The sequence below is a fragment of the Mustela lutreola genome, chromosome 14 (assembly GCF_030435805.1).
Source record: "Mustela lutreola isolate mMusLut2 chromosome 14, mMusLut2.pri, whole genome shotgun sequence".
Lineage (NCBI taxonomy): Eukaryota > Metazoa > Chordata > Mammalia > Carnivora > Mustelidae > Mustela > Mustela lutreola.
Genome location: NC_081303.1, coordinates 70,680,729 through 70,704,336, shown reverse-complemented (window position 1 = coordinate 70,704,336; position 23,608 = coordinate 70,680,729). Strand labels below are relative to the sequence as shown.

The 23,608-nt window shown below is 47.0% G+C and overlaps 1 protein-coding gene across 2 annotated transcripts in view; it reads right to left on the bottom strand.

Moving 5' to 3' along the window:
• Window positions 1–1,083: 1,083 nt before the first annotated feature.
• The window catches only part of CD244 (CD244 molecule), a 29,212-nt gene continuing 6,687 nt past the window's right edge, over window positions 1,084–23,608 (bottom strand). For both annotated transcript variants that reach the window (XM_059146925.1, XM_059146926.1), the window contains 8 exons: window positions 11,313–11,627; window positions 10,959–11,222; window positions 9,461–9,568; window positions 8,984–9,051; window positions 6,731–6,790; window positions 4,869–4,931; window positions 3,453–3,509; window positions 1,084–2,269 (listed from right to left, as the gene is read on the bottom strand). In XM_059146925.1, coding sequence (XP_059002908.1) covers window positions 2,189–2,269; window positions 3,453–3,509; window positions 4,869–4,931; window positions 6,731–6,790; window positions 8,984–9,051; window positions 9,461–9,568; window positions 10,959–11,222; window positions 11,313–11,627 — 1,016 coding nt within the window. In that variant the 3' untranslated portion in view covers window positions 1,084–2,188. The remainder of the gene's footprint in view (window positions 2,270–3,452; window positions 3,510–4,868; window positions 4,932–6,730; window positions 6,791–8,983; window positions 9,052–9,460; window positions 9,569–10,958; window positions 11,223–11,312; window positions 11,628–23,608) is intronic.

Below are 23,608 nucleotides of genomic sequence, written 5' to 3'. Positions count from 1 at the left end.
GGGTATCACTCTCTTGATGTATTTGTAAGTGCTTACAATGCCTCTTCCATATAAGCTTCCCATATTTACCTCAAAGAACTTCTCCTGTCATCGTCAGGTCCAACCGTAGCATCGCTCCTTCCCCCCAGCTGCGGCTCCGCCCCATCCCCACGCCTGTACGTTGCACTACCTTGACTTACATTCATGACACTGTAGTGAACGTTTGTGTCTCTGCACCTAGAAGCTCACATATGTCCTTAACGTTGTGCTTCTGCTGTTGTGCTCTCCTGCATGTGTCCTGTGGAGTCCGTATGCTTTCTGTGTCCTGCAGTGGTTCCTCCCGGGGACCAAGCAGTGCTTTATACACAGCAGGAGCTTAATTTCTGCTTCTTCACTGGCTGGTCATTGCACGGATAATTATCCTCGTAAGGCATTACTACAGAAGCTCAGTAAAGACACACAATATGATAACGCTGTGCATTATCACACTCTAGAATACAGCATCCCCAAAAGTCCTGGGAGAAACCACGGGGTCTCTTCTGCTCCTTTAATAAGCTGCAACTCAGGCTGCACGAAAGGCCGGGTCAGTGTCAGTGTCTCTGGTGTTCATCTGAACTGTTCCTGCTCCCATCGTTTCCAGCTCCCTCTGCTCACCAAACTCCTGACTCGAGCGCTGAGTTGCCAGTATGTGCCTTGGAGCCCCCAGGCTCCTTTTGCGTATGTTTTCCTGGTTTTTACCCTTGACACCTGCTCCAAAATGTGGTCCGCCCACACTTGTCTCCAGGAGGAAGCTAGCTGGCCAGCCAACGAGCCCCGAGGGGAGAGGGATCAGGAGGGCAGGAGATGAACAAGGTTAAGCTGTGGCTATGCTCCATGAGACTGAATGGCCTGGGGTCTGGGGACTCTGGGATCCTCTGCTCCAGTGTGAACAAGGCTGGAAGACACCGATAACTTGCAAGGAATCCAGGCCCCTCTCCAGGAGGAACTAAACAGACTTGTGTTTACTGATGGACACAAGTGCCCTTTGGCTGCTATAGAGAGGAAAAGTACAGAATATGGAAGGGTCACAAAAATTTAACTCAGAAAAGAAATTTAGAATGCCTCTGAATGATAGCATGGTTTTGTATTGAATTCCCATGTTAAATACAGAGGGGACAACTGAGGAACCAGGCTCCATGCGATAGCCACAGCTGGGGTCTCTGAGTGGGACCTCTTCTAGCTCACACGCATCCCCTTACTGGGCTCAGCCAGAGTCTCATCTCTTGTCCCCACAGCCTCGTGGAAGAGACTGACCTGAGACTCAGGGGAGCCCAGCAGGGGTCTAGTTCCCAGCTGCTCAGCCGGCTGAACCCTTGCTCCAGCATACGCCGTGGGGAGCACTGGTCAGGACTCAGAACTTAAAGAGAATATGTTTCTACTTGTGAAGAATTTGTGAAGACGCTAAAACAGATTTCTAATAATGTGTTTTTGTAAATCATACATCATACCGTAGGCAAAGCTGGTCTCACTGTCCAGCTATTAGGACAGCACGGGCTCAGGGTGATCTTTCCACTCAGAGGTCAGCTTGCTCTGAACCTTCTACTCTCAATCCTGCCCTCTCTCCCTCGTGATCAAGGGGCCAGAAGTAAGGGTTTAATGTGTGGTGGGGGGAGTGGGGTTTCCTCTGTGTCAGAGTAAAGCCTAGGCCCGGGCCTCCTGGAGAAGCTGCCAGTGGCTCACAGCTAGTTAGTCCATCCTCACGGTGGGGGGCTGTTTCTCTTTCTCTGCGTCACCCTATCTTTCCTCCCTCTTTGGAAGATGGGCCTGGGCAAGGGGGGAGTCTAGAAACGTGGTCTTTCCTGATTAGAGAGGAGGAAAGATGAGTCACACATTAGAAAACCAGAGGAAGGGTTCGTAATGCTAGTAATAATAGCAGCCTGCATCGGCATAGCACTTGATACACTCGCTGTGCGGCTGTCGACTTGCTTTGCAGTCTTTGATGAACTACCCAATGGTCTACTCATTCTCATCCAATCTGTAAGTTAGAGATATTATTTAACAGACTCGCTCTTACTAGAAATCATTTTCCAAAAACAAGACATAGACTATAAAAAACTCCCATGTCCTCTCTAAACTGTGCTCCATTCTGTAGACTCATGCGGTATCATCCATGGCGCTGATTCCCAAAGCAACGCTGGGACGTTAAGGGAGGGGCGAACGGCTCCAGCAGCTAGGAATACACGCAGAAGTTCTCCAGCTCCCTGCGGCTCAGTCGGGCAGGGTTCTGGGCTTTGAGGTGTGTCTTTCCAACCTGTGGAAGAAATGAAGAACTTTAGACCCTCACCCGCGAAGAGATCCTCATAGCATCCTTGAGAGGCATCAATTATTACCCCCATTTTACAGATTAAGAAAATGAAGCTTGGAGTTGGAGAACAAAGAACATAAAGGAGGAGCTTGAAACCGGTTCTTCTGGCTCCGATTCTAGTGTTTCCTTAACAAGGACCCAGCCCTCGGTTGCACTGGCCCACACGGTGTCCTCTACAGCCCTGGGCTGTCCAGCTGGCTTTGATGTGGGGCTACAGCTGAAATGCCAGGGACTCGAGCAGGCACCCACCTACCTTCTCCCTTGGGACCACCGGCAGCATCTTTATGGGGCCACAGGTGGAAGCTCCGATGTACCATGAGGCTAGTGGGTGGGAATGCCCTCCATGCCTCAAATTCTTCTGGGTATAACGGGAAGTATAATTATACCTACCTCATGGCATTCTATGCGGATTAAATGAGATAATTCACATGATCCCACTAGCAGGCTACCGAACACATCATACACCCTAAATAACCATTAAGAGGCAAAGGGAGGAGCAGGGAGCCTGACCCTGAGATCATGACTTGGGCCACAGACGCTTACTGACTGAGTCACCCAGGGGCCCCCCAGGGATCTTCTTACCCACATTTTCGTTTTAGAGACGAAGAAACTGAGGTCCAAGGAAAGTAGGGGTTTAATTCAAGGTCAGAGAATGGATTAGGGTTGGACTCTTATTAGGGAGCTTGAATTTTAAATTAGGGCTGTCCTCCAGCTAGTTCCCCAGCTGGGGGCTGTACATTGGACATGTCTCCTTTCCACGGGTGTGTGGGACAAGGGTGCAGAGAAGGGAGGATAAATAAATCTTAATGATTTTCCAAAGTTAGCAAGCAATTGGGAACCATTCTGGGGCATAGATCATCTTAAGCTGATTCTGGAATGGACACTGTAAAGTAACCATTGAGCCTGGTGGCTCCATTGAGGTCATTTAGAGAAGGGAAAATAGGGACCCCCCCACCCCAATTGTATGCTGTCTCTCTCCCTCAAATAAATAAAATCTTTAAAAAAAGAAAAGAAGATCCCTAAAATCTCTACAACTCTGAGACTCCATGCATGGCCTTTTCACGAGTGTTCAACTTCCAGGCTTTTCTATGGGCCCTGAACCCATTCAGAAGGAGCTCTAGGATCTCACCTCTTCATAGATGGTATAACTGAAGGAAGAGCTCTGGTTCTTCTTCTTGGATTCAGACTGGAAATTCAGAGGGTAAAGAGTGCTTAACTTCGAGTCAGGAAACGTCCCATTCCTCTCTAATGAGAGAGGTCCCCAAAGAGACTCAGGGCCGCCTCAAAAAAAATCCCTGAACCCACAGCCAGGGATGAATAGAATCTCCTACCCCAAGAGTAAGTAATGGGGTTTATGGTTTCCAGAGAAGGCACAATACACACTCACTGAACCCAAGTCAGAAGTTGGTATCCCGCACCCACATACCTCTCAGATCCACACTCACACACATGCCCAGCGCACGCACACATACACATACGCATGTGTCCTCAGACCATGCATCTCATCAACACATCATACACATCACACACACACACACACACACACACACACACACCCCCCTAGTGTAAGCATTTCTAGCACACACATCCCTGACCGTGGTGAATCCCTAGAAACACTGGAATTCAGAGGCACTCGCAGTCCTAGGTAGAGTCTCCTTAACAGCAGCAAGTACATGACCGTGATGCCTGTGACCATCCCCAGGACCATGCCCTGCAGCATAGAACTGAAATGTAACTATCTCTCATGGTGGGATCTGGAGGGATTGAATGACATATTAGAAGGCGGGTGAATAAAAAGTCTGAAAATCTGTTTTAAGCCTCTCCCCCATTTGACCCCCACCCGAGGTACTCAAGGCTCCTACAGTGCAGCATATTCCCAACTTCCTGTACTACCGTGTTAGGTTTATGTTGTCCTGCTGTGACCCCATGTTGTCCTGCTGTGACCCCAGCCTTGGAAATACCGTTCTTCCCACTCCCCTCCCACTCAAGGTTAAAGATCACCATGGGCACCAGGTTCACCAAAGAGCTGTGAGCTCAGCTTGGAGCCCCTCAGGATTTGAGGGGGCTGTGATGGGTTGCCTCAGCTCACCAACCAGCAGATGCCTGGCTAGAACCTTATCCGGTTTCCTGCAAGTCAACACTGTGTCTCTCTAGGTCTGGGCTACTCCTCTGGCTCTGGGCTATCTTCCCCCACATCTGAAACCCCTCTAGTATCCCTCCGTAGCCTCAGCTGGCCTACTAAGGATGGCGTGGTCTCTCTGGACAAAGTACCACCTTTCTGTCTGATTGTCCTTGTCCCGTAGAAACTCCTAGAGACTCCTTTGATCCGCTGTTCTCTTAGTCTCAGAGCTGTGCTTTTTCTCCAAACAGAATCGCAAAAGCATTTCTAGTTGACCCATTAACATTTCAATCCAGCCATTGAAACCCATCTGCTCAGATCCACACAAGGGAAGATAGCTCACAGGGCAGTGCGCCCATACTCGGCAAGCTCCCGTGCGCGTGCAGATCCACACCTGCCTCCCAAGCACTGGAGGAGGAGACTCACCTTCCGGGAAGGCTGTACCAGCGCATACAACGTATTTGCTTCTTGTGATGTGGGAGCCGAGGACTAAGAAGGAGAGAAATAAAAGCCTTTCAGAAGCATGGATCCAGCAGAATCCTAGGGAGGGAGGTCATCTCTTCCACCCCTCCCCCCAACCCTGCCCAGACAGACTCTCTAAGCACTAGTGAAAAGAACCCTGGACCCAGGAGGTCAGACAACCCGATGGCACTCACTCTGTGTAAGTGTTCTCCCCTAACGCTTACGCTACACCTACATGAGAGGAATGATCATCATCAGCCCCTTCTACAGATACGGCTCCAAAAAGGTAAATGGCCCAAGTCAGACAGTATATTCACAGTAGAAGCAGGATTTAAACCCCAGACTCACCGGATGTCTTTCCTCAACACATCAATGCCTCCCGTTGGCAACATGCCTTCCTTCTCTGCACCTGAACCAGGTGTCCTCAGAGAAAGGTAGCCATCCGCTTTCTAAGGAGCCCCAGAGGAAGAGGCTCCTTCTCGCTCCACATCTCAGTCGGAGACGAGCTCTCCCTTGCACTTACTGAGATTCCTCTTGTGGGAATCCAACGCGACTAAAGCCAGAAAACTAGCAGGTGTCCGTCACTCTTACATCTCTCTTTAATGCTCTTGGACTTTGACCCACTGTCAGTGAGTCACATGACCTTATGGGGAGCAGGAGGGGGTACCCCCCAACTTCCCTCTGTCTCCACTTTCTCCTTCTCTTGATCTTTCTCTGAAGCCTATCACTATCCCCCCAGGGATTTTCTCTGCCCGGCAGCTTAGCCACCAAACCGAAGAGGTTACTGCTTCAGGACTTAATTAATTATTTAAAAAATAAAAAATAAATGTCATATTTATTAGAAATTTTTCATCACTAACCACCAAGAGGCAGAGTTTCCCCTGAGAGAGATGCCCCAGCCTGGGTTATCGAAAATGTCATTTTAGCTGTCAAAATTAGAGAATGCTTCTCCAGTTTATGGTGAATTTCTATAACCCCAGAATGTTGGAGGCAGGGAGAGGGCAGGGGGAATGGGAGGCTCAGAAGCCCTTTAGCTCAGTTCTGTGGCCTAGAACACACTAGTTAACCTGTGTCTGCCTCCTCATCTGCAAAATGGAGGTTGGATTAGACCCAGTTCATGAGGCTGTTTTGTGAGATTCATGAAGAAAAGAGACATAGTAAGTACATAATAAATGTTATTGTTGGGTGCCTGGGTGGCTTAGTCAGTTAAACATCTGCCTTCAGTGCAGGCCATGATCCCAGGGTCCTGGGGTAGAGCCCCATGGCAGGCTCCCTGCCCAGCAGGAAACCTGCTTCTCTCTCTCCCTCTGCCTCTCTCCCCTGCTTGTGCTTCCTTCCCCTCTCTGTATCCCTAGCAAATAAATAAATTTTTAAAAATTGTTATTGTTAAGGCATAATAAGATAAAAGAGGACAACACAGACACATTCTTCCCTGAAAACAAGTATAATAAGGAGCAGAAATGAAAACAAAACAAAACAAACACACTACAGGGTCCCCAAGTATTGAAAGTAGCGGGGAAGAGAAAACAGAAGCCAAGTCCCCTGACAAGCTTCCTCCCCCTACGGGCTGTCTGGGCCACGCCTGCCACCAGGCATGGACGGGCAATGAAGACCTACACCAGACTCTCAAGCTCTGTTCAGTTCTGCCAAGACACTCCAGAACCACAGAGATCTTTTCCAACATCTTAATGCAGCTGAGGCCACGCCGTCCTTTAGACCCTAGGAGGATCCAAGCTCTTTTCTGTCATTCAGGAGTGTGAGCTTCTGGAAGGCCTTAGGAAGCCCCATAGACAGGCCTGGAATGGATTCGAGAAGCCATCGCGTACCTGGGACTGGATCATGGAGTAGATGGTGCTTCCTTCCCCGGGGGGATTCTGCCTCTGCGTCTGCACAAGAAAGAGTAAAGGGGTGCGGGGTCGGATGGCTGTGTCTCTCCAGATGGGGGCTGGGTGAGAAGACACAGAGCAAACAAGAGGGCGCCCGGAAGCTAGTGAAGGAGGTGGTCACCAGTCACCCCAGGATAGGGAGCGACAGTAGAGAGAGCAACTCACTGCAGTAGTTACTGTCCCATGCAAGGATCCCCCCAGGTGTGAAGGCATTGCACAGGGTGACCCTGTCCGCGGGGGCTCCGATCACGGGCTTTACCTCGGTAACTTAGAAACTCGTCTTTGCTGACTTCTCAGCCAGATTTGCCACATAACCATCAAGCCCTGAGCAAGGCTGTGATCTGAGCCTCACCTCAGGGCCTGTGCCTACCTCAGAGGCCTTCACTGTTTTAAAGCCCCTTCTCTAGATCCAGCCTTGGTGCAGAGTTTGCCCTAGGCCTGAAGTCAGCCCCTGGGCAGCTGCAGAGCTGAGTGAAGCCTTGGACCGAGGCCGAAGGCAGGGAGACCAAGCCTTTCCTGTTCCCCTCCTGCCCACAGGAGTCAGGGTTGGAGGTGTTTTACCCCTGAGCGCCTATTGCCAGGTTGGGCTCGAACAGGGAGCCAGAGGGGGCCAGCAAGAGGAAGGAGCTCAGAGCAGCAGGAAATCGCCCGCTGTCCTGGGAGCTCGACAGTCATGGGCATCTGGCAAGAAACGAGAGTGGGGTGTCTCCAGAAAGGTCAGAACAGGGCCCCAGAGTAAAAGCACAGGAACTTGAGATTTAGGCCTTCAGACCAAACCCCGAAACCCACAGGGAGAAGCCAGCAAAGGATGGGGCCACAGAGGGAGGAGCTCCTGAGTCAGAGGCAGAGGCCTAAATCCCCAAGAGATTTTTTTCCCTTTTTCTTTTTCTTTTTTCTTCTTTTTTTAAATAATTTTTTTTTTATTTTTTTATAAACATATAATGTATTATTAGCCCGAGGGGTACCGGTCTGTGAATCGCCAGGTTGACACACTTCACAGCACTCACCAGGGCCCAAGAAATTTCTTATCCTCTGATTAGCTCTTTTCCACTCTTCCCCGGAATTTACCTAAATGCTGATGACCTAGAAGATGACCTGAAGTCATCCTCATTTTGTGGGAGGAAAGGCAATGTGTCGCAAGCCTCTGAGCTTCTAGCTGTCGGTAGGCAAATTTGTTCTCGGGCATTCGTCAGTGGCTGGTCGTGATGGGAGAGACAGAGTCTCCTTCGTGTCCGTGAAGGGGCAAAGGAAAGGGGCCGGGGAAGCTGCCCCGATTCCTGATTCCCACGGGGCCCAGACCTGAGGGAAGAGGCTTGCCTGTTCCACAAGGTCTCACACGTGGGATAAAGCGGGAGATCCCAGCACGCTGACTTTCCGTCTCTCCGCCTCAGGTGGAGCCAGGGAATGGGGTGGGAAGAAGGCCCTTCCATCCCTCCCACCCTCCCGGCTGGCCAGGGAGGCCCTGCCTTCCCCTAGACCTGTCACCACTTCCTGCCCTGCTTAAGGGCAGGCAGTGGAGCTGCGCCCTACAGTGCCCTCCCCGACTCCACCCTGCAGGCCGGCAGAACTGGCCACTCCCTGCGGAGGCTGGCTTGGAGAGGTTCTTCGTGGATTCTCGGAGGAAGCCACTTTGTCTCCTCAGTTTTGTGCTAAACTGGTTTCTCGCTCGGGCATCTCAGCCAGACTCAGGCCTCTTCCCAAAATGTTGTGGACGCAGACCACTGAGCTAGCTCCAACATTGTTATGCATTGGCTGGTCAGGCTGGCTTCCATCACACCCAGGGCAACAATAGAGGGACCCACAAAAGTAAACTTGGACATGCATGGGCATGAGAATTTGTGGCCAGACACAAAATGCAAGGAAGCTGGATTCTTCTTGGGTCTTGGCGCAGCCGGGGAGACTAGGCAGAAGCGACGACACCAGGCGGCCATCACCCCGGGAGGCAAGAGCAGCATTCTGCCCTCTTCCGTGGACTTGTTGGGCTCCATCCTTCTCAGCAGGTTCTCCCTTGTTTTCTGCTTGTCCTCCACAGCCAGAGCCAGGAGGGTGATGGGAAGACAGAAGGGAGGGCTGAGGACCACTTTGAGAAGACACTTATGTGGCACCCTTTGTCTCCCTTCTCCTAATGACCATCCTCCCAAAAGCATCTTCCAGGCTAACGGAGACAGACCCCCAGCCCCTCGTGTACCGTACTTGACTACACCTGTTTTGCAAGTTGTTGACATCTTCATAAACTGTCAGAGGTTCCCCTGGGATGATATCTGTGGAAGAAAAGCAGCAAAGACAGAGCTGCAGAGCCCTCCAGAGGGCATCCTGTCCCGGCTTCTGCTTCTCACAGTCCCACCTCCATCCCAGATGGCCAAGACCTTGAGAAAGATTCTAGAAAGGAGGCAGACTAGTGCCCTCCCCAGGATGCCCACAGGAGCAACAATCAGGCAACAGAGGAGTCCGTCAGGCTGGGCAGCCCCCCAACAAACCAGCCCCCTGCAAACATCCCCGAGGTCCCTCAGTAGGTATGACCTGGGAAAAAGGGCCCAGTAGCTTTCCCTCCCCCAAACCTGCACACACATGTCCCAACGCTCCAGAGGAAAAGCAGGTGCTGTGCTCCCAGGCACGTGCCACTGGGGACACCAGGTCAGGCAACAGCACCTCCTGGGGACCAGCACTTACGGGACTGCTTCCTCTTCCTCCTCCACACACAGAAGCAGATGAGGGTGACCAGGAGCAGGATGATTAGAGAAATCACGATGAACACCAAGTAGTCCACAGAGGTGTGTTCTAGGACACGGAAAGCATGAGGCCTGAACTTTCAGTCTCTCTCTCCCCCTTCCCACCTGTTGGCCAGAGGACTGGTTTCAGACCTGCACTCCCCCCTCACACCCCACTGATTGCACCATCAACCCTGTCTCCCCACAGTTGGGTGACTTCCCCTGACTGATGCTAAGGGCATGGATACCAGTGTCTGACAGGCCTGGCTCTGTGCCCTTGGGCAACTTCCTCAACCTCTCTGAGCCTCCATCTTCTCACTTATAAAAGGAGATGATGTTATTTGCATAAGGGGGTAGATCGTATGATCTAATATATGTAAAGCAGTGGGCACAGCACATGAGACATATATTCATTCTTTTGCTAACTCAACAAAACACGCTGCGCCCCACTCTGTGTCCGGCAGCCCTCCCTTCCCCTTCCTGCCACTCCCCTTCCTCGTGTGAACTTCCACATTGCACATCTGTGTCATAGGCGTAGCATGGCGAGGGAGCCCGTGGACAAGGGAAGAAGGGGAAGGAGTTTTGCGTCCCAGGTGCTCGCTGGTGAGGCTCTTCACAAGCATAACCTCACCTACTCTTACCAGCAATCCTGGGAAATTCGTCTTATCATCCCCACTTTACCCAAGAGAAAAACTGAAGCTCAGAGAGGGTAAGGAATCTTCCCGAGATCACAGAGCTAGTGAATAATGAAACCCTAGCTGACATGACCCAAAAGCCAGGGTTCTTGTCACTCCAAATTGCTTCAGCTTGTTGGTTGCTTTTTTTTTTTTTTCCCCTAGGAATGCCTAGTTTTGTTGCCTGTATTGGGCTGTAAGTTTCTTAAGGACAGGGACAGCAAGTGGGTTTTTCCCTGTAATGCCTTTGCTGATGACACTTTAATTCTTTATTTATCTGATAAAAATTGGTGCAAACTTAACCCAAGATAAGTCTTAGGATGACCACAGGCAATAAACCAAGAACTCTCCCAGGAACCTTGTGATCAAACTGACTTTCCCATGGCCCAGGGCACTGTTGTACCCCATTGTCACCTCCTGGGGAACTACATGGCTCAGGGAAGTTACCCTTCCCTGGGAGGAGGAAACATGTCTCCATCAGTCTGTCAGAGGAAGGAAGTGATGACCAGCAGCCAGAGCAGGGCCGTGACCCACCAAACAACTAAGCTTTCCTTACAAGGAAAACTCACATCTCCTAGGATTCTTGGTGGGGATAACTATCTTCTCAGACTAAGCTACACCTGGCTTATGGGAACTCTGTGCCCAGAGACCAGGACCACCCCAGGGAGGGGCTGCAAGGCACTTGAGGAGGCAACCAAGGGGCCTTATACCCAAGCATCTCTGGCATGAGTCTGATTATGGGGTCCACCATTTTCAGCCCCTATTAGTGCAAAGTGCTCCACTCACGCTTGTTGTCACAGCTCTGGGAGAAGGTGTGGTTTACCCAGCTGACCGGGTTGCTGACGTTGCAGGTGTAGTTTTCCAAGCTGTTGACATCAATCTGCTCCTCCAGTTTGCTGAGATTGTTTGGGATCTCGATCAGCTCCTTCCCTCTATACCAAACATAGCTCACGTGGCCACCTCCGGAGACTGAGCAGGACAGCGACACCTGGCATTTCCCTCCATTCAGGACCTTTGTCTTCCCCACTGCTTCAAGGGTCCCTACAGGATCTGGAAGCAGAGATTCTGATCAGAAAGGCACTGGAAATAAAAACCTTGCAGGGGGTCAGAGGGGCAGGCCGAGCAGTCCTAGGGACTCACCAAATACAGAAACCCGGAACCGGTGATGTTTGACTTTCCCACTGTCATCAGTTACCTCCAGGAGGTACAGGCCACTGTCCCTCGGCTGAGCTGCTTTGATGAGAAGAGTTAAACTCTCTTCCCTAAAATCGAAGATCTCTTTTAAATCGTCAGTCCACGTTTCAATCTTACTCTTCCAAGTCAGTATCACGGAAGTCTTTGAAGTTGAGTTCCTCTGTATCTTCCATTTCACAGAGTTTATGTGCTTTGTCTGTGTTGTGGGGGGTTGTAGGGAGAGTTGCATTCCCGAGAGTCCAACCACAGGTTCAGCAGAATCTAGGGATTCCAGAAAAAAGAACCCAGGCTGGAGGCCGCAGGAAGGGCGCCACCCTGAGCATAGCAGGCAGTTGGATATGACTCCCCTTGAGCCAAGAGGAAGGGGGCATGTGTGAGGAGACCAGAGCCTGAGAGAACCTGGAAGTGTACTTCCCTTTCCTGCCTCCCCGCTCCCCGCGCTCCGGGCCCCTCCTCTGAAGGAGCCCACCAACCGGGAAAAATAGTTAAAACCCCCGACTTCTTTCTGTGGGGCAGCAGGTTTTAAACACTTCATGTAAAATTTATAAAATACTTTACATAAAGTTTATAAAACACTTTTATATAAAGCTATATAAAAATATTTTAACCAGGGCACCTGGGTGGCTCAGTGGGTTAAGCCTCTGCTTTCAGCTCAGGTTACGATCTCAGGGTCCTGGGATCGAGTCCCGCATCGGGCTCTCTGCTCAGCAGGGAGCCTGCTTCCTCCTCTCTCTCTGTCTGCCTCTCTGCCTACTTGTGATCTCTGTCTGTCAAATAAGTAAATAAAATCTTAAAAAAAAATTTTTTAACCACATTTAACTATGTGGTTTTCTTGGTTTTGTTCTTGTTTTTAAATTTTATTTATTTACTTCACAGAGAAAGACACAGCGAGAGAGGGAACACAAGCAGGAGGAGTGGGAGAGGGAGAAGCAGGCTTCCTGGTGAGCAGGGAGGCTGATGCGGGGCTCAATCCCAGGACGCTGGGATCATGACCTGAGCTGAAAAGCAGACGCTTAATGACTGAGCCCCCCAGGCGCCCCTTAACTATGTGTTTTAACAATGACCTTGTAAGAGTTTTATCCCTATTTTACAGGTGGGAAAAAAACTGAGCAGAAATTACCGAAAAGTAATTAGCCCAAGTTACACAGCAAAAAAGATGAGCTTGAAATCCAGTCAGTTTAGAGGCTGTAGAGGAGGCGTTTTTAACCATAATGTTATAAACACTGTATCTGACGTGACTCCCTCCCCACAGAGCTAAAGCAACCACCAGTGACTGCAGGAAATTCTGAACGGCCAAACCTAGTAAGATGAACCCTCCAAACTGAACTCATAGCTCCCTCCCCTGTCTTCCTATAGAGCTCGATTCATAATCCTCTCTTGTAACACTTAACACACCAAACTGGGGTCATTTCTCATTAAGGTTTGCCAATTTTGTAGTCACTAGAAAGTCTCCACAGCAATTGCTCCCTTAAGAATAATTAGAGAAAAATAAAACGACACAGCCTTGATATATGCCCGCGGTTGTCCTCTCTAGAGATCAAGATGTGTGCTAATTAAAATGAGGCTGTGACATAGAGCTGCTATCTTTTGCCTCCCGGAGGAAAGACCAGCGCAGTCAGGAAAGGAAAATGGAAGTTGCAGTGGCCATTTTTGGCAGGGAAGCTGTGTGGTCACATAGAAAATGCTGGAAATGAAAAGGTCCACCGGGGAGGGTCAGAAAGTATTTGGAGGAGAGAATAGGATACAAGGATTGTTATGTGAACAGATCTGTTAAAATGGAGGACATTGGGAGGAGAGCAATGGAGAGGGGGATTTTTAGATATCCACTTGCGTTATAAACACGTTCACTCCCAACCACATCTTCACCCTGGCATTTCCTCAGAGTAAATAATTAAAGAAACTTGAAAAAAGAAAGAAAGAAAGAAAGAAGTTACTCGGTTGATAGATTATATTTCTTTGCTCTTGACACTCCTAAGAATAAAATACATAGGGTTCCGGGCTCTGGGCTGGCTCAGTCAAGAGAGCAGACTCTCGATCTCGGGTTTGTAAGTTTGAGCCCCACGTTGGGTGTAGAGATTAAGCCTCTGCCTTCCACTCAGGTCATGATCTCAGGATCGAGCTCCACATCGGGCTCTCTGCTCGGAAGGGAGTCTGCCTCCCTCTCTCTCTCTCTGCCTGCCTCTCTGCCTACTTGGATGTCTCTCTATCAAATAAATAAATAAAATCTTTAAACACACACACACACACACGCACAGGGTTCCCATTCATATTTCCATGATTGAACTGGCTCTGTCCATTGCCAAACCAGAAACCGGCTCTGCATTTGTCTCCCATGGTCCTACAAATGCAAGAGGCACAATGACGCATTGCACAGAGAACCTGAGATCAATCCCCACTGGTTACAATCCACAGTGTGACCAGGGCCCTGAAGAGTTGGGGCCCCTTTGTGTATCAGACATGGTTCCTGACTCCAAAGAATCTGTGATCTGAAAGCAGAACATACTTTTATTCCACAGCATAACTGTTTTATTCTTAACAGTTGAGATAAATAATCATCTAAAAAAATCTAATTCTGATCATGAAGACCACATTAAGACATGCTAACCAACCCTCCCACTGAGAATAACTAGGGAAAAAATGGGCAAAGTATAAAAGCATATTGCTAACGGCATCAGGGAGCTAATAAAGCAGTGGAATATAACAGGGCCAAGATTTGGAAGGAGAAAACTCGGAGAGGCGAAGCTAGAATTTTTGACTCCTGTTCCCAGAAGGCTTGCAATAAACTCAAGGAACTAAAAGAACACAGAGTTCAGGGATCTCATGTTAAGAAGAAGTGGGTATACTGGGTCACCTGGGTGGCTTAGTTGGTTAAGCTTCCAACTGTTGATTTTGGCTCAGGTCATGATCTGAGGGTTCTGAGATGGAGCCCTGCATCAGGCTCTGGGCTCAGCATGAAGTCTACTTGAGGATTCTCTCTCTCCCTCTTCCTCTGTCCCTTCCCCTCCAACCCTCTCTCTCTCCCTCTCTCTAATAAGTAAATAAAATCTTTAGGGGCACCTGGGTGGCTCAATTGATTAAGCATCTGCCTTGTGCTCAGGTCATCATCCCAGGGTCCCCAAGTCGGGCTACCTATTCTGTGAAGAGTCTGCTTCTCCCTCTCCCTCTGTCCTTCCTCCTGCTTGTGCTTTCTCTCTGTCAAATAAATAAGTAAAATCTTAAAAGGATAAAAATATAAATTATTCCTGGAGGAAAATACCATCAACATGAGCATTAAATTATTTCTAAAATTTACAGATTTGCATGCAAATGTCCAAAATGAAATAAAAAACTAACAAGAATAAGGAGAGGAAACATGTCCAAAACTTAAAAGAAAAAATAACTAATAGAATTAGGCTCAAGGAGCATTTAGATAACTCTGTCATTATGTTTAATGTTTCAAGGAATTAAAATTTAAAGTTTGAGAACTCCAGCAGAAAATCAGTGTGATAGAATGCAAAAATGACTATGCCCCTTGCAAAGTGACTTTGTAGCTCCACCCATCATCAAAGAGATAAGGCTCACTTTCCTATCTCCAGTAACTGGGCTGGCCTTTTGAATACAATGCAGCATAAATGACATTGTGCCAGGGTCACCTGGGTGGCTCAGTCAGTTAAACATCTGACTTCAGCTCAGAACATGATCTCAGGGTCCTGGAATTGAGCCCGGCACTGGGCTTCATGCTCAGCCCAGAGTCTGTTGCTCCCTCTCCCTCTTCCACTACCACCCCACCCGTGTGCACACTCGCTCTCTCTCTCTCTCTCTCTCTCTGTCTTCCTCTCTCTCAAATAAATAAATAAAATCTTTTTTAAAAAGAGTCAGAGAGACAGACAGACAGAAAGGACACAGAGAAAAGGGAGATGGAAAATAATTATACAGGATGCCTGGGTGGCTCATTTGGTTATGCGTCTTCCTTCAGCTCAGGTCATGATCCTAGGGTCCTAGGATTAAGCCCCAAGTCAGGCTCCCTGATCAGTGGGGAGTCTGCTTCTCCCTCTCCCTAGGCCTGCTGTTCTCCCTGCTTGTGCACTCTCTCTCTCTCTCTCTCTGTATTAAATAAATAAATAAAATCTTTTAAAAAGAAGAAAGAAAGAAAAGAAGGAAGGAAGGAAGGAAGGAAGGAAGGAAGGAAGGAAGGAAGGAAGGAAAAAAGAATTATACAACAGAGGATCAACAAGCCATTTTTTTATTTCATAAAAAATCAAAGTATGGTAAATGCATAGGTCGATTGATCAAAAGAAATGTGAGGGGCGCCTGGGTGGCTCAGTGGGTTAAGCCGCTGCCTTCGGCTCAGGTCATGATCTCAGGGTCCTGGGATCGAGTCCCGCATCGGGCTCTCTGCTCAGCAGGGAGCCTGTTTCCTCCTCCTCTCTCTCTCTGCCTGCCTCTCTACCTACTTGTGATCTCTCTCCGTCAAATAAATAAATAAAATCTTTAAAAAAAAAAAAAAAAAAAAAAAAAAAGAAATGTGAAAAGATACAAATAAGCAATATTGGGATTTTTTAAAGATATCACCACAGATCCTACAGATATTAAGATCTCAAGAGTTATAAACTGCTTTCCATCAGTAAATTTTAAAATTGAGATTAAATAGAAAATTTCTATGAAGTAAATTGAATCTATACTGAAAAACTTTCTCACAAAGTAAACTCCAGACCTAGTTAGCATCACTGGTTAACTCTACAAAATATTTAAAAAGATTTAACTCCAATCTTACCCAAATGCTTTCAGAGATAGAAGTAGCTAATGCTTCCAAACTTGTTTTATGAGGTTAGCATATTTATTAGTTTGACACCAAAATCTGCAAGTATATCACAAGAGAAGAAAATCAAAGGCTCTTTCACTCAGAAACAGGGGTGCAAAAATCCTAAGCAAAAGAATAGCAAACAAAATAGCAAAACACATAAACAAGAAAGTGTGGCCTGTTTACAAGGGAGAAAAAGAAAGTAACCATGAAGAATCATAAACATTGGACTTAATAGAAAAAAAGCAATTTTTTTTTTGAAGTAGGCTCCATGCCCAGTATGGAGCCAACGTGAGGCTTGAACTCATGATCCTGAGATCAAGACCTGAACTGATAACAAGGTCTGAGCCACCGTGGCATCCCTAGTCAAAAACTTTATTCAACTGTCTGAAATATGCTCAAAGAGGCAAAAGAAACTATAGACAAAGAATTAAAGGAATCCAGATGACTGATGTTTCAATAAAGAAAATACTAATAAATAGAAATTATAAGAGGGAATCAAATAGAAATTCTGGAGCTTAAAAGTATAATAACTGAAATGAAAGGTTCACTGGAGAGCTTCAACAGCACAACTAGGTCAACTGAAATGATTCAAGTCGAGGAACAGACAGAGAAAAGAATGAAGAAAAATAAATCGAGCCTAAGAGACATGAAGGATGCCAGCAAATATACCCACATGAGCATAATGGGAGTCCCAAAAAGACAGTAAAGAGACAAAGGGGCAGAAAGAAATAATGGCCCAGAACTTCCCAAATTCAATAAAAGACACAAATATACACATCCAAGAATGTGTATATGAACTCAATGAACTCCAACTAAGTTAAACACAAGAGATTCATACCAAGATACATTCTAAAATGTCAAAAGCCAAAGACAGAGAATCTTGAAAACAACAAGAGAGAAGCTATTTGTCATGCACAAGGTCTCCCCAGTAAGACTAATAATTAGTTTCTCTTCGGAAACCATGAGAGTGGAAAGCAGTGAGATGACACATGTAAAGTTCTGAAAGCTTGTTAAGACTCTCAACTAAAAATTCTATCTCCAGGGGTGCCTGAGTGGCTCAGTGGGTTAAAGCCTCTGCCTTCAGCTGAGGTCATGATCTCACGGTCCTGGGATCGAGCCCTGCATGGGGCTCTCTGCTCAGCAGGGAGCCTGCTTCCTCCTCTCTCTGCCTGCCTCTCTGCCTCTGTCTCTGCCAAAGAAATAAATAAAATCTTTTTTTTAAAAAAAAGTGCTTAAAAAAAAAGAATTCTATCTCCAACAAAATTATCTTGCAAAAAAATGAAGGACCAATGACAGCATTCCCAGACAAAGAAACATTGGGAGTTATTCCTAACAGATCTTTAGGCATGCCTAGAGAGATAAGACACCAGGCAGTTACTCGAAGCCACGTGAAGACATAGAGAACAGTGCTAAAGGGAATTACATAGGTAATTATTACAGCCAGTATTATTGCATTTTTGGTTTGTGATTGTTTTTTACAACGCGAAAAAAAATAAGTGCTTAAAACAACAATTATAAATCTATGTTAATAGACACACAATGCATAAAGATGTCATTTGTGACAACATAATGTGGGGAAGAGTTGGTAGTCATCCAAACTAGCCCCACTCCCTATTCTCCAGAGAGGAGACAGGGGCTGGGGACAGAGGTAACAATCAATCATGCCTATATGAGGAAGCCTCCATAAAATACCAATAGCACAGGTTTTAGGGGACTTCTAAGTAGTTAAACACATCCCACTGGGAGGATGACACACCCCAACTCCATGGGGACAGAAGCTCCTGCACTTGGGACCCCTCCCCCAGACCTTGCCGTATTATCTCTTCATCCGTACCCTTTATAGTATCCCTTTAAAAGTTGGTAAACATAGGTGTTTCCCTGAGTTCTGTGAGCTGCTCCAGCATATTAATCAAACCATTCTATCTTGGTTGTAGGTCGTTCGATCTATAACCAGTTGGTCAGAAGCACAACCAGGGCTTGAAAACCAGACTGGCATCTGAAGCAGGAAGCCACAGTTTTGTGGGACTGAGCCCTGAACTTGTGGGATCTGACGCTATCTCTGGGCAAACAGTGTCAGAATCGAGTTGAATTATAGGTCACCTAGCTAGTGTTACAGAGAACTGCTTGTGAAAACCCCCCACAGTTGATGGTGGAAGTGTTAAAAGTGAAGTAATGAAGTGTGAGTAGTGAAGGAGTTACAGAGGAAAGGAAGACAGAGGACAAAAGACAAGAAGACAAAACTGGGTGGCATTGCAATGTAGTTTTTAAAATGCAAAGGAAGGGACACCTGGGTGGCTGAGTCATTAAGCATCTGCCTTCGCTTCAGGTCATGATCCCAGGGTCCTCAGATAGAGCCCCACATCAGGCTCCCTGCTCAGCAGGAAGCCTTCTTCTCCCTCTCCCACTCCCACTGTTCGTGTTCCTCTCTTGCTGTGTGGGTCTCTCTCTTAAATAAATAAATAAAATCTTTAAAAAAATAAAATAAAATGCAAAGGAAATGAACTAGGAGTAGAAATCCGGCAGAAAAAGAGAGGTTTAAAGAAAGGTCAGAGATGTCATTAGGGAGAAGCAGGTCCTGGCTGCCCCGTGGATGAAGTGGTGATGTCCAGAGCACACAGGAAAGGACAAGCCAAGCAAGAAGTGAATGGGTTTCCTTATGGGAGTAAACAAGGTGGTTGACATTGGGGAACCCCTCACTAGTGTCTCTGACATTGAGGAATAGTTGGCAGTTGGCTGGAACCCCTCACTGGCATGTTCTTTCTTGCAGAAGGAGGGTGTGGGTTGACGGAGCCAGTGACCATAGAACTGGCCCTCAACAAGACGGCGAAGGTCTAGAATCCTCTCTCTGGGGAATGGGAGATGCTGAGGGCCAGATACAAGGATTCCCAGAACACCCAGGGCCTGGCTGAGATTGGAGGCTCTGAATCAGGAGTTGATCTGTGGTGTGGAACTTTCTACTGCAGCCCTCACCAGCCTGATGTGGGGAGGAGGTGGACGGTCAGAGTGGGGCAGGACTGGAAGGGGATAGGGGCAGGATGTTGTGGGGAAGAAATGATGGAAAAGCAAACAGACAAGGTACTATATGCTGGGGGCTGCAACTCATTCACTGTTCTGGAGGGCTTAGATGCCAAAAGGGGAGATAAGAAACACTAGTATGAAAACATAACTTCTGATACTCTATGTGAAAAGCCAAAAGGACTCCAGTAAAAAACTGCTAGAACTCATTCAGAAATTCAGTAAAGTGGTAGAATATAAAAATCAATGCACAGAAATCAGTTGCATTTCTATACACCAACAATGAGACAAAAGAGAAAGAAATTAAGGAGTTGATCCCATTTACAATTGCACCCAAAACCATAAGATACCTAGGAATAAACCTAACCAAAGAGGCAAATGATCCATACTCAGAAAATTATAGAACACTCATAAAAGAAATTGAGGAAGACACAAAGAAATGGAAAAATGTTCCATGCTCAAGGATTGGAAAAACAAATGCTATTAAAATGTCTACACTACCTACAGCAATCAACACATTTGATGTAATGCCTATCAAAATACCATCAACTTTCTTCACAGAGCTGGAACAAATAATCCTAAAATTTGTATAGAATCAGGAAAGACCCTGAATAGCCAAAGGAATGTTGGAAAAGAAAAGCAAAGCTGGTGGTATCCCAATTCTGGACTTCAAGCTCTATTACAAAGCTGTAATCATCTGGACAGTATGGTACTGGCACAAAGACACAGAGATCAATGGGAATAGAATAGAGAACCCAGAAATGGACCCTCACCTCTATGGTCAACTAATCTTTGACAAAGCAGGAAATAATATTCATTAGAAAAAAGACAGTCTCTTCAACAAAAGATGTTGGGAAAATTGGACAGCAACATGCTGGACCATTTCCTTATATCACACACAAAAATAGACTCAAAATGGATGAAAGACCTCAATGTGAGACAGAAATTTATCAAAATCCTTGAGGAAAACATAGGCAGCAACCTCTGTGACTTCAGCCACAACAAATTCTTCTTAGAAAAATCTCCAAAGGCAAGGGAAACAAAGACAAAAATGAACTATTGGGACTTCTTCAAGATAAAAAGCTTTTGCACACCAAGAGAAACAGTCAACAAAACCAAAAGACAACTGACAGAATGGGACAAGATATTTGCAAATGACATCAGATAAAGAGCTAGTATCCAAGGGCACCTGGGTGGCTCAGTGGGTTAAACCTTTACCTTCAGCTCAGGTCATGATCTCAGGGTCCTGGGATCAAGCCCTGCATCGGGCTCTCTGCTCAGCGGGGAGCCTGCTTCTCTCTCCACCTCTGCCTGCCTCGATGCCTACTTGTGATCTCTGTCTGTCAAATAAATAAACTCTTAAAAAAAAAAAAAAAAAAAGAGCTAGTATCCAAAATCTATAAAGAACTTCTCAAACTCAACACCCAACGAACAAATAATCCAACCAAGAAATGGGCAGAAAACATGAACAGACATTTCTGCAAAGAAGACATTCAGATGGCCAAGAGACACATGAAAAAGTGCACAACATCATTTGGCATCAGGGAAATACAAATCAAAACCATAATGAGATTCCACCTCACACGAGTCAGAATGGCTAAAATTAACAAGTCAGAAAACAACAGATGTTGGTAAGGATATGGAGAAAGGGGAACCTTCCTACACTGTTGGTGGGATTGCAAGCTGGTGCAGCCACTCAAACAGTATGGAGGTTCCTCAAAAAGTTGAAAATAGAGCTAGCCAGGCGCCTGGGTGGCTCAGTGGTTGGGTAACTGCCTTCAGCTCAGGTCATGATCCCAGAGTCCCAGGATCGAGTCCTGCATTGGGCTCCCAGATCCACGGGGAGTCTGCTTCTCCCCTCTCATGCTTTCTCTCAAATAAATAAATAAATAAAAATCTTTTTAAAAAAAGAAAGAAAGAAGGAAAAGAAAATAGAGCTGCCCTATGACCCAGCAATCACACTACTGGGTATTTACCCCAAAGATACAAACATAGTGATCTAAAGGGGCACATGCACCCAAATGTTTATAGCAGCAATGTCCACAATAGTCAAACTATGGAAAGAGCCCAGATGTCCATCGACAGATGAATGGATAAAGAAGATGTGAGACAGATATAGATATAGATATAGATATAGATATAGATATAGATAATGGAATGTTATGCAGCCACCAAAAAGAATGAAATCTTGCCATTTGCAATGATATGGATGGAACAAGAGTGCATTACGCTAAGGGAAAGAAGTCAGTCAAAGACAATTATCACATGATCTCAGTGATATGTGGAATTTAAGAAACAAGGCAGAGGATCATAGGGGAGAGAGGAAAAAAATGAAGCAAGACGGAACCAGAGAGGGAGACAAACCATAAAAGACTATTAATCATAGGAAAGAAACTGAGAGTTGGTGGAGGGTAGGGGGGTGGGAGGATCGGGTACCTGGGGGGCGGACATTGTGGGGGGAGAGTATGGGTTGTAACGAGCATTGGGTATTATACAAGACTGATGGATCACAGACCTATACCCCTGACACAAATAATTTTTAAAAAAGAAAACATAAGTTCCTCACAAGTTAGCCCATGCTGAGTGAGAGATGGAGGAGACTCTGACAAAAAGGACTAGCTTGTTCAGAGGGGAGAGGCCACAGCAGATTCCGGTGGTCAGGGAGGCCCTGGGGCTGCCACCACTGCTGCTGTTACTGTTCAGCAGCTTTGGGGCCCCTCTTCCGGTGGTTGAGAAGAAATGGAGTAAGACAGCAGCTCTGCAGAGGGAGAGCAGAGGTGAGGTGATTGGCTCTATTGCCTCCTCAGGAAGCAACGGGCAGCGAGCAGGGAGGGTGGCCAAGGAGACAATCTGGCCAGCAGCCTCCAAGGCCATGCATTGTCCACAGTCAGCTCAGCCAACTCTGACCTGGACTGCTGGTGGAGGAGGGGTGAGGGCCGAGTGCCGGGAGCGGGTGAGGGAAAGTCTCAGAGCAGCATACTTTACCAGCCAACAAAAGGATGTTGAGGTTTTTCTCAGCTCTGGGTTGTGCCACCAGGCTTGGGATGAAGGCAAAAGAGGGGCCACCTGCTGAGGACTGAGTGAGTAGAGCCCAGTAAGATCCCAGAAGTGCTGGGGGCAGGGACAGCCCCAGTCAAGGCAAAAACCATAAAGTAGATAAAGCACCCTCAAGGGCCCACATCCCACTTTATCTCCCCTCTTTCTTCACCTAACCCCACACTTGGGGGCTTCATTGGCCATACTGACTCCTCTCCTCAGACAATCCAACCCCCTGACCTCTATCGACCTTACTCAATCCATGCCCCTCAACTCCTTGTATCAGTTAACTCAATCAGCTCGTTTAGGCAATCTTTCTCCAAACTAACAGGTGCATTTGCTTTTCATTTCCTGTCCAAACCCTGTGTGCTTTTCCCTACTTCCAGTCAGCTGTTCCCTCTACTTACATCATCTTTCCTCCTTATCCCTACCTCCTGAGCGATTCTGCATGCATCAGGGCCACAGGCCACACCACTCCCCGCCAGAAGGAATCTCCATTTTCTCAGGTCCCTTTGTGCTCTAACTGGGTCTCATCTTTTGGTGACACTTCCCTTATAATCATTGCTGCACATGCTCCTTTTCCTCTGTCTGAAAGATTCTTTTTTTTTTTTTTTTAATTTATTTGAAAAGACAGAGCACAAGCAGGGGGAGCAGCCGTGGGAGGGGGAGAACTAGGCGTTCCACTGAGCAGGGATCTCATGTGGGGCTCAATCCCAGGATTCCGGGACCATGACCTGAGCCACAGGCAGACCCCTCAACTGACTGAGCCACCTAGCTGCCCCTGTCTGAAAGATTCTTAAGGATACAATCAACATGTTTCATCAACAGAATCTTGTATAGTTCTTAGAACATAGTAAATGCTTAATGAAGTTAGTTAGTTAATTAATTAATTAATTAAAATTCAATAATGCATCTCAGCTAAGGCCCAGAAACAAGTGCACTGTAGGACTTCCGTGCAGAACACCGGGAAGGCTGCAGAGAGGTGGGTCCCTTGGTTTCAGCCTTTGCCTTCCAGGCTCCACACACCTGCACCCTCACTTCCCATTTGCAGGACCTCAAAAAAGAAGCCAGCAGCCCTGAAACATCATGGGATTCTCATATACTGCTTGGTTCAACCACCTTGGCAAACAGTTGGCCAACATCTGCTGCAAGTCTGTACACATGCCCTATGATTCTATACCTAGAGACATGCTCAACAGACATGCATATATAAAAGTGTGTACAATAGGCTGCTAGCACCATTATTATAATGGGGGCGGGGGGAAACAGCCAAAAGATTCATCAATAGCAGAAGGGATGAATAAACTTCTGCATGGTCATACACGGAAAAGCCATGAAATGACCAGGTACAAGTAATAACACAGGTAAATTTCATCAGATGCTGAACAGAAGAAGACAAACATAGAGC